This window comes from Lichenostomus cassidix, chromosome 19 (genome assembly GCF_008360975.1).
Source record: "Lichenostomus cassidix isolate B80296 chromosome 19, HeHo_3.0, whole genome shotgun sequence".
Classification (NCBI taxonomy): Eukaryota; Metazoa; Chordata; class Aves; order Passeriformes; family Meliphagidae; genus Lichenostomus; species Lichenostomus cassidix.
This window is the reverse complement of record NC_139499.1, coordinates 4,108,083-4,118,829: the sequence shown is the minus strand read 5'-3', so window position 1 is coordinate 4,118,829 and position 10,747 is coordinate 4,108,083. Positions and strand designations below refer to the sequence as shown.

At 42.0% G+C, this 10,747-nt stretch overlaps 1 protein-coding gene across 4 annotated transcripts; it reads left to right on the top strand.

Annotated features, from left to right (window-relative positions):
* The first annotated feature begins 350 nt into the window (after positions 1–350).
* On the top strand, positions 351–9,188 carry IFT22 (intraflagellar transport 22). Of its 4 annotated transcripts, none has more exons than XR_014855874.1 (6): positions 351–477; positions 710–789; positions 876–965; positions 1,584–1,786; positions 7,789–7,963; positions 9,059–9,188. XR_014855874.1 is itself a non-coding variant. In XM_085078866.1 (5 exons), exons 1-5 carry the CDS (start codon positions 439–441, stop codon positions 7,806–7,808), a joined length of 432 nt encoding a protein of 143 aa, XP_084934992.1. In that variant the 5' UTR covers positions 351–438; the 3' UTR covers positions 7,809–8,145. The 4 variants fall into 4 exon arrangements, 2 of the variants coding, with proteins under 2 accessions (XP_084934992.1, XP_084934991.1); XR_014855873.1 differs by having other exon boundaries at positions 8,895–9,188; XM_085078866.1 differs by lacking the exon at positions 9,059–9,188 and having other exon boundaries at positions 7,789–8,145.
* Positions 9,189–10,747: the final 1,559 nt, after the last annotated feature.

The following is a 10,747-nucleotide window of genomic DNA, read 5'->3' as shown; positions in this document are numbered from 1 at the left end:
AGTCGGGGGACACGAAGGGGACACAGCTGGGACGCTGCGGTGACGGAGTGAGGACATAGTGGGCGGACACGAGGACGGAGCGGCGACAAGAAGGGGACAGAGCGGTAAGAGAGCGCGGAAGGAGCGCGAACAGAGCGAGGACACGAAGTGGACACAGCTGCGACGGAGCGGGGACACAGCAAGGACACAGCAAGGACACAGCAAGGACACAGCAAGGACACAGCAAGGACACAGCAAGGACACAGCGGGCCCAGCCCGGCGACACGAAGGGGACGCAGCACGGACAGCCCTGACACACCGCGCCCGCCACAGCCATCGCCTCACGGCTGGGCGCGCCCCGCCCCTCCCGTCACGTGCCGGCGGCGGCGCCAATGGCCGCGCGCCCCCTTCGCCCCGCGCGTTGCCGGGCAACAGCTGTGAGGGGGCGCCGTTCCCGCCATGCTGAGGGCGAAGGTGCTGCTCGTTGGGCCCCGCGAGGTGAGCCGCGACCCCAACAGCCCCGGCACACCCCGGCACACCCCGGGAGCCTCCCACCGCATTCCCCCGAGCCCCGCGGGGCCCCTGTGGCGGGAGGGAGGGAGCGGGGCCAGGCCTGCACGCACCGGGGCTGAGCGGGAGGGACGGCGCGGGGGCCTTGGGTGAGCACCGCCGTTGGTGGCTTTGGCACATTCAATTCCTACGCGTGTCTTTCACCCCCGCGTTCTGCTAGTCTGGAAAGTCGGTGTTGGCAAACTTCGTGTCGGAGAGCACGGAAGGGATCGGCAGCTACAGCCCGACGCAGGGGGTGAGGTGAGCGAGAGCCCCGAGAGCCCCGTGCCGTGCCATGCCGTGCCCTGGGTGCGATCGTATCCCGCTGAGTGTCCATCGTTCCGCAGGATCCTGGAGTATGAGAAACCAAACCTCAGTGCCAGCAGCAAGGGAGCTGCGTGTCGATTCGAGCTGTGGGATTGCAGTGGTGACCAAAAGTAAGGCAGCATTGTTACTTCGTCCAGATTGCTCAATTAATAATAATTCTGTGTACACGAGATGTTCATACTTAAGGCCCAAACCAATGATCTGTTTGGCGTGAGGAGTATTCCTGACTCTTTGCCCCGATATATTTTCATGGTTTCTGCTGTAGAGCATCCAACACTGGGTATTCTCTGCCATGATCACAGCTGAAATTGTTTTGGATAAGGACTGACTAGAATAGTAAAGTCCACAACTCCTGGAATGAAGTTACAGATGCAGGAGACAGAGGCCCACTCTGTCATTGCCTTCATCTCCTTTAAATTATGTCAGTGGACTTCAAACAATGTACATATATGACTGAAACCTAAATTTCCAAAAGATACAATTGAGAACAGGACAGCTCCATTCTTAGAGAAATGTTTACATAAGCATTTGACCAAATACTGCATTGTCAGCGAATCATGGGACCAACTAATGTAATAAGTAACTCACAATAGTTGGAATATGATAGATAACTGGCAAGATTAGTGATGTTACAATTTTTAAAAAGTACTTAATGTGTCCTTGAGGAAGTTTGAGTACATGCTTCTGTTTTCCTGCTGTCAGTCTTGCCATTTTCTGTGTTTTTCAAGGTTTGAAACATGCTGGCCAGCTCTGATGAAGGACTCTCATGGTGTAATAATAATCTTCAACCCCGAGCTGCCCAGTCACCTGAAAGAAATTGAAATGTGGTACTCATGCTTCGTGCAGCAGCAGCCACTGCTTGACAGTCAGTGTCTCTTGGTGGCACATCACAAGCCAGGCAGTGCAGGGGACACGGAAAATCTGTCCTTAGGTAAGGAGATGAAAAAGTCCATCTGTAGCTCAGAGCTTTTCATTGATCTTTTTGCCTTTAAAATTGTTAATACCTTATGGCTTGCATTTTTCGTTTGAATCTGTTGATTAAAGAACACTAAAGTGCTTTGCAAAAACAAAAATAATGGATTTCAAAGGTCATCTAGAAGGTGAGCAGTATTCCTGTTTCACAAAAATAAAAGAAAAGGAAAGGAAAGGAAAGGCAAGAAAAGTTGGAGTGGTTTCTTTAAGGTCACACAGTGAGTATACAGCTGGAATTAGAACTCCTGCCATATTTCCTCATCAGTAGTAGTTTGGTTCTTACATTGCAATTTTTTTTTATAATTGACATTTTTGAAGGCGTTTAAGTCTGTATTTTGTCAATCAAAAGAACACAAGCCCTTTGAAATAAAAGACTAAGGAGCTGCATCTTAAAATTACCAGTAGGTACCTCAGGTACTGCAAAATTATTTGTGGCTGTTTATGGCTATGAAAACACACACTCCCACTGGGCAACCTGTTCCAGTGCTCAAATAAGCACATGTTTATTACAAGCATTAATATGTTCATACATATTTAATATAACATCATTCCACAATTTTGAAGTAATCAAAGAGTATCATATCACTTCAGTTCAGTGCTTAGTTTGTTTTATTCTGCCTAACTGAATGTGAGACCAAAGCCAGACTTTAAGCTTTAATAATAATAAACTTTGAAGGATTTCATCTGGCAATGAGCTGTATTTGTTTGTGACACTGACAAGCTATGCTGCATTTCTTCTTCACCTGCTCTGTGTTATCTGGGTTGTCAAATACTGGGTAGCACTGAATTCCAGCTGACTTCAGCATGAGCTGTCTCATGACCTTGACAGGGAATATTTCTTTTATGAAAGGAAAATACCTAATTATTTTTATTTACTTCATTTACTTTCAAAGCTTACCCACTGAACAAGCTAAAACTGATACATTCCAACTTGGAGGAAGATCCTGAAGACGTTCGGATGGAATTTATCAAGTATTTCAGAAGCATTATCACCATAATAAATGAGAGCAGAGAGAGGGAAGAAATGTCAATTATCTCATAACGTTAAAAAAATACTGAACCAGGGAAAAAAGTTATTTTCTCTTTGTAAGCTATCCTAGCCTGTGAACAGACCTTCCCAAGGAGACTCTGCCAGCCTATAAACACTTTAGCCTATAAACAAGTGCTCACATCAGGTGAACTGTGGTGCCAGGGAGATGGCTGCACATCCAGGAATTTGAGTAACTTTGTAGCTGCACTTTGGCATCAGAGGCACAGGAAGGTGGTGTTTTTTATGTTATTATGGACCAAAATACAAAGGTATGGGTCATGTCTTCAGAATTCCTTTTTGCAGGGGTGCTTGGAGAAGATAGCCTGGCAGAACAAGATTGTGGAGTTCTTCTGAAGCATGTGGGTAAAGTGCTTATGTTAGCTGGGTTCCTGGAGAAGTTTTGCCTTTGGAAGTCAGCACAAACTGATAGGAATAGACATCTGAGAAGCAGTCATGGTGTGGGATCCACTATTTTATGTTCCAAGTTATCTTTCTCTTGAAGATCATGTTGCATAGCCATTGCCTTGGCAGGACAGAGCAGGTTGCAGTCTTTCTCAGGACTAAGTTTTTCTTCTGTGAGGACAATGTTTAGGTCTCTCTGGGAGGAAGGAATTGAAATCTTTGTTTAGTGCAATATTTTTACTTATGTCAGGAGCTCCAATAAGTTCTGCATTCTCCAGAGGAGGAAAAGCTGTTTTGAAACTTTTACTGTTCCCTGTTGCATTGAAATAAGTGGTTTCATAGATAATTTACTTTCTGATTTGTTTGGTTTGCACTCATCCCTGTTCTTAGTGTGTTTTGCTGTGGAAGACATTTTTTTGTAACATGCATTACTAAGGCAATAAAAACATTTTAAAAATGCATCCTTTTTGTTCTCAAAGGGGAAGTTAATTATGGGTTTGTGGAACTCTTAATTTTTAGTAAAGAAAATATTGATAAAGTTGTAGTACATTTCAGCCTGCAACAAGAGACATTTACAAAAACTTGGACCCAAATACCCTAAGAAATGACACCAACTTGACTGTCTTTTAGTAAACATCCTTTAGAAGAAAGTATGTTATAAACCAGGAAGTACTACATATATTTTAGTTCAAGACAACAGGAGTGAGAGATTCTTGGGCTTTTCGGTCATCCAGGTTAATTAATCTTCTGTTTTTCCTATTTTCATAGTTATTTTCTGAGTAGTGAATAGCCTGTCCTTGTGCAAATAGCATGGGAGGTGAAAGTTAAAAGATGTTTGGACAGTTCCAGTTCCTGCTCTGCCATTAAAGCTAAAAGCAACAGTTGGTTCTGGGAGGCAAAGAAGGGGTGGTACTGAAGGCAAACATCAGTGGGAAGAAGGACACCAGGAAAGAAACAAATAAGCAGAAAAAGATGAAAAGAATAGGTTGGAAGTGAATAGTGGGTTGGAGGTTGGAGGTGAATAGTGGGATGTTGGCATTTCAACATCTACATTTTATTTATATGACTTTTGAGCAATCAGGCTTTCTGTGCTTGCAGTCAGTGTCCTAGGGTGGTCTGTTGGAGACAGTTATTGGAAAATTCACAGTCTAAGTAGAGAGCAGTTTTTTACATGCTGCCTTAGATTACTTTTTCCTTGTTGCCAGCTGTGTGGTGCTGGAGCCAATTTTTAAAATATACTGTCTTAATAAATTCAGTTTTTCCCAACAGCAACATTGTGATATTCACTGGTAAGAGACTGGTGTGAAACCTACCAGATATTTTATTTGGAATGTAAAACAGTGTTTGGGTGATTCCAGGGTTGAAAAGTCAATGAATTTTCCTGTTCACCACCTTGCTTCATATAAAATGTTAATCATGGTCTTACTTTAACTCAAAAAAAAAGGTTGTAAATTAGAGGTATCAATAGACTGCAACACACTGTTCATCAGAGAAGAAAAATAGTGTTAGAACCAAAGACAGATGCCTAGACTTGACTTTGTATCATCCAAAAAGGTCATAATACACAATAAATGTGGAACATCATTCATAAAATTTGGCCAGGAGATGAATTTCTGTCACTGCTGAAGAACAGTAAAGGCATAGACTCATGAAAAATTAATCCTTATCCTGGAGAAGGTAACAGAGAATGTATTTATTGAGAAGTATCTTTTATGAATGATTTATGCAGGTGGCCATCAGGGACTCCCAGTTAGGAGAGAGGTGTGAGAATGCCAAGAACACACATTGAGTCTCTGCCTTTTTGTGCTCTCACAGCCTGCAGAGCCCCAAGTGATGCCACATCCTGGTGTTACTCAAGGGGTTGCAGTTGTGTCTCTGTGCCTGAAGCCAGGTGGTTGGTAAGGGGCTGCTCCATGCTCTGTCCAAATTTCTGCTTGGGAGGCCAAGGAAGTGCGAGGCAAGTGTAAAGGAAACTGGGAGCAGCCTCTTACCACCCCCCTGGCTTCAGGCACAGATGCATCCTGATTTTGTTCTTCCACACTGAGGACCTTACCACCATGCTGGGAAGTTTGTAAAGGCTTTTTGGAATGGCCTTTCCAAGAAGAGGAAGGCAGAGAACCAGTGAAGTCTGACAGCTCCTCCAAAATGTAGGTTTCTCTATGTGTCCTCAGTGTCCTAAAGTGAACAGGTCATGTCTCCTTCTCACCATGTCAGCAGCCACAAACTCCAAACCCTGGCTTTGTATCAGCTGTGCACAAATTAGGAGTCTCCAAGTTCCCTGTCCCTTTCTGTGGATCCCTGTCCATACTGGAATTCAGTGGCTATTTCTTCCAGCAGTTTTTATGTCGTGGCTTGGGGACTTGAAGCTGGAATCAGGAGCACAGAACATTTTAAATATTAATGAATTCAAATAAATTCAGCCTCCACAGTGCAGAATCTGAAGTCTCCAGGATATGCCAACTGTGCAGTGAGAAAACAACCTGTCACTTCAACAGAAGTTATTCAGGTGCAACATTATTTTGTCACTTGGCACTGAGTAACGATAATCCTGACAGCTTACATCATTTTATTTATGATGTGCAGAAATTATTTTCAAAGTTTTACTGCTGTATAGCTACAGAACCCTTTATAGCTGTACATGAGCTGTACCCTAGTTCACACACCTCCCTCCAACAAAAGCAGTTGGTGCATCATTGCTTTGGATAGTTGACCTGTCTGGACAGAGTCAGCATGGAAATTTTATAGGGAGCAGTCAGAGTCAGAGGAACTCTGCAGAGCTAAAATGCAGAATTTCCTGACTTCAGGGTTATATCCATAAAGTTAAAGACTGTGGTACTTTACAGACAGGTCATTGAAGATATTTAATCTCTTCGATTATAAGAGTTTGCTCAGGTTACTTCTTACAAGCTGTTTTCTGCACACACAGAGCATTGTGAAGCCAGTAATTCCCGGTGATGATGAAGACAGTTAAAGGCAGTGCAACCCAGATGTGTGACTTGTTTACAACTAAACTCTGGGAGTAGCAGCAAAGCTGAATGAAATACATTTGGACCTTACCAAAAAAAAATGCAGCCTTCTTTTCAAGTCATATATTTTGAAGGCCAGGCCTTTGGTCTCAGTTGCTCTCAGCAGTATTGTTCTAATGGACACAATAGACATAAGAAATCCCACGTTCCTATTTCTATTATTGTGCTGCCAAGTGACTACCAGGAGTCACGTAGGCCCCACATTGAAGAGTGCCCATCCATGCTGGGGTTTTACAGTTTAAAATATGTAGGGTGCTGACACAGAGATGCTTTAGGAAGCAACTTACAGAAGGTATCCAGGACCTCTTAAATCAGATGTTAAACAACTCAGCTTTTCAACAGGAATACATTGCTCTGGAGGTCACTTGTATTTCCTCTTAGCACTTCTCCAGAATTCTTCTCTGGTGGAATACTTGGAGCAGCAAAGATCTCCAAAATACTGATTTACCTTTTTGAGAAGTTGCCTTCCCCAAGATGCTAGAAACACTGCAGCAGTAATTCCCACAGCTTTAGTCAGTGCTCTTCATGCTCACACGGACACCCTGGCAGGGAGGATCAGACACCATGTGCTGCTACTCTGAGCAGTTCAGGGGTTAATTCCTCTGTACAAAGCAAGCCCTTTGTCACTTCAGGTGTACATTTTTGCATTGATCCATACAGGTTATTTACTTAGGACAAGATTCCCCCTTGGGTGACTGAGCTTTGCATAACTAGATACCTTGGAAAGGCACCTGCTTAGAATTTGCTGAGAATTCACCCCATGAAAATCAGTTCTTCACACACTACAGTGGGAACCTCTCACCTCATGCTGGAATCACCGCTATGATGGAACTGGTTTTTGCAAGTGGTGTTCAGGATTGCCCACCCATGCTCAGAAAGATACACTGAATCAGAAAAGGACATTGAATGAGAGAAGAAAGAAACAATTGTATAAGAAGTGTTGGTTTTTTCACTCTAGCAACATAGCAAGGGGATATGCTTGATTTCTGCAAATACATCACAGAGAATTGACTGCATTTACTTGGACACAAGGTAACAGGAGCAATCGGCAGAGCAGGGATGTTGTTGCTAAAGGGCTGGACCCTTGTAACTAAGGTACATAAACCTAAATATGAAGCACTCACTTACCATTTGCTCCTTTTGCTTTTTCCCCCCCTGCCCTTGAATTGTATGCAGAAATAATTTGACCTTAAACACAAGAGGAATTTATATTTAAGCTTTTTTGCTTTTTGTCTGAAAGACACAAAAAGCAGAGGAAACCTAATACATTCTGTTTGTGTATAATAATCTAAACAAAAAGGCAGCTTTGGCACAATACTATATGTGAACAAACTAGTCAACCAATAAGTCTAGTCTGGAAATTGAAGGTTTCTAACAGAGCAGGAAAAACCTGGTTTTATAACAGTGTTTAATTAGCAGTTTGTGACAGATTGTCACTGGACAGGATTCTTCTAGTCTGTCTTTTATGAAAACAAGAGGCTTATTTCTTTTTTGTTCATGCAGGTATTTTTCTGCAGAGGTGACAGTGAACCAGAACATCAGTTCCAAACTTCTTGAACTTTGAGGAACTTGGATTCCGATTCATACTCCCCAGCTGGAGATCAGCTGAAGACACAGGTTGTATTTATACATATGCAGAGGAAATAAAGCAATTTTATCAACTTGTCCAAGAAGAAAGGTAACACAAAATTTCTCACATGAGTCTCACTTTAGAGAATACTGCCTGAAGATGGGCATTGGGTTTTGCTTGTGTAACCCTCAGACAGAAACAAAAAAATGCCACATGTTTTGCTGAGTTCTATTGTCTCTCCCTCCCTTTGTAAGGAAATTAAAGCGTATTTCTCTCCTAGTTCCATGAAATCTATCTGAATCCTGGTAACATGTCTCTGAGAAATTGCTCAGAGGGAATAACAGACAAGGGTACACCCTCCATTGCTATGTTACTGCTCCATGAGTTCCAGACAAAAGCATTTCTTGTGGTTTGGCAGCAAGCATCTACTTCGAAAACCCTGGGATTGCATTGTTCTTTACATGTCAAAAGTTGATTTAGTACCTAGAGGCAGGGATTGCAGGGTCCATCTTTTTAGGAGGGATCTTCAGGTTTTCTAGCCTGCTGGGGTCACCTCTCACAGCCAGTGACACCATTTGGGGGAGTCACACCCAGGTGGACTCTAAACAGCAAGCCCTCAGGTCTGCCCAGCAATGAATATTCCAGGATTTTTATCCTGACCTAGGTTAAATGGTAACACTCCAGAAACTGAGTAACTGACTGCCAGGCCCATAATAACAACCCTGAATCATTAAATAAAGATACATCTTCAGGATAAATTATTGTTAAGGCTCCAAAATAGTTCTGCTGTGCTTGGAATTCTAATAATGGTAGGCAAGCTTGACTGGAACCTCTAATGATACAAAGATCTTGCAGTCTTGCTTATCTGTAGCAAAGTTAATGAGCCTGGGACCCAAACACAGCTATTATGAGGCCCTTCTGCTCAGAATGGTGTATCTTTACTTTTAAAGCAGATCATTAAAAGTAATATCTAATGAAAATTCCATCTGTTTTCCATTGAGCATACACTTGGCTTTTTTTCTTTTTTTTGTTCTCTAAGGCTCCGTGAAGCTTTGCAGCACACAGGGTTGACATTGTCACAACCTAACAGGACAAGCCAGCCCTTGATGCAATTCCTTTGTCCAGGCAAGTTAAATATTGGGTATATCTGGATCTCTTAACACAGAGGTAACCTTTTGGACCTTTAATTTCTTTCATATCCAGGAACTGGAGAGAGATGCACAAATATTAAGTGGTGTAATAAATCTTAAGTCACACAGACCTGCACAGAACTGAATCTACAGACCATAAATGTTATTTTACAAAGTATTAGAAATAAAAGCTGAGGCTTGCCCCTCTGTTCTCGCTCTCCACTACTCAGCTAAATGGGAATTTCTGAGTCCTGCTAAGACAAGGGGTCTATGATACAAAGTTGGGCAGCTGTGATCCCCACAGACACTCTTACAGTTTTCTATCACATGAACCTACAGAAGCCAATCACATGCACATGCAGTTTCCATTACTGAATAATTCATTTGCCAGTCCCAGAAAAACCTGGTAGTATTAGATACACAAACATTTTACCCTAAGTGCTGTTAAAGCCTAGGTTCCAACAGACTTGAGTCTTAAGGATTTACCCAAGTGTAGATTTTCTGTCCTCTGATAAGGGTTTTCCCCCCTTATTCCCTATACAGACATGGCTACCTGCAGTAATGAATTTTTTACGCATTTCACAGAACAAGAAAAACATGCCTAAACTGACCATGGAAATGAAAAGGTTTTTTTCCCATCAAGAGAAGGAAATTCTGGAACAAACACCAGATAAAGTGGGAAACTGGGAGGATAGGAGAGACAACAAGGAGGAAAGAGCATATTTTTGAATAGCACAAGCTGTTTATAAAAAAGATTGGAAACTTGGCTCACTGCAGAAGCAGAAGACTTGACTCAGCAAACCAAACAATAATTTTTAATTCTGCATTTCCTTCACCAAAACTGGTGATGGCTAATTTGAAAGGAAAAATTATCCGTTCTTTCTCTGCACTTGCCTGTGCAAACATGTAAGTTAAAATGCATGTCACCTCTTCCCCATGCTCCAGCAAGGACAATAAAAAGAGAATGTGATCTCTTGTGTGGCCCATAACAAGTATAAATTAATGATGTCTTAATATGCATTCAATGTGGCAAAAAGTCCCACATTTCACGTCTTTATAAATAAAGCATCTCTTCCGTGATTGACCACAAATAGACCAGAACAGAATCAAGCAGGTAATGTGGAAGGACAAAGTAATAAATATTGACTCTTACCTTTTGCTTTTGTAAGAAAATGAGACTCATGTTTATGTTTGTTTATATGAGTTGGCCCCAAATAACATTGGAACTGGTTCATAATTCCCACTCAGTTTTTAAAAACATGTGATATTTAATTCCTGCAAGTTTTATGAAAGTAGACAGCCAAGTAAAGACAGATGATTCATTTCTCATTGAAGAAACAGGCTAAAATGAACTCAATCCCCATTAAACATCAGAGAATCCATGCCTAAACACAATCCAAGATATAAATCCATAGGAAAAAAATATTTCACTGTTTGCAGAACTACTTGTATTGAATGAGATCACAGAGATATAACATCAGTATGACAGAATCTAATCACCACTCAACAAACATTTTGGAAACAAGTCAGCAACCACATCTGCTCCACCAGAACCAGAGACTCATGTGACAGGAAGCTTATTAAAGACCCTGTCTCTCATTATTTTGTTTTTGCTTATAACTTCTCAGCATGAATATTCAATATTGCAAAATCAAGCAGCTTCCTTTACAGACCATCCAGAAAAGAGAAAGAAATTGTGTCAGACATTCCAGATCCTGAAGAAATTGGTGCCTGTGGAGCTATGGATTTCTACCAGTAAAAC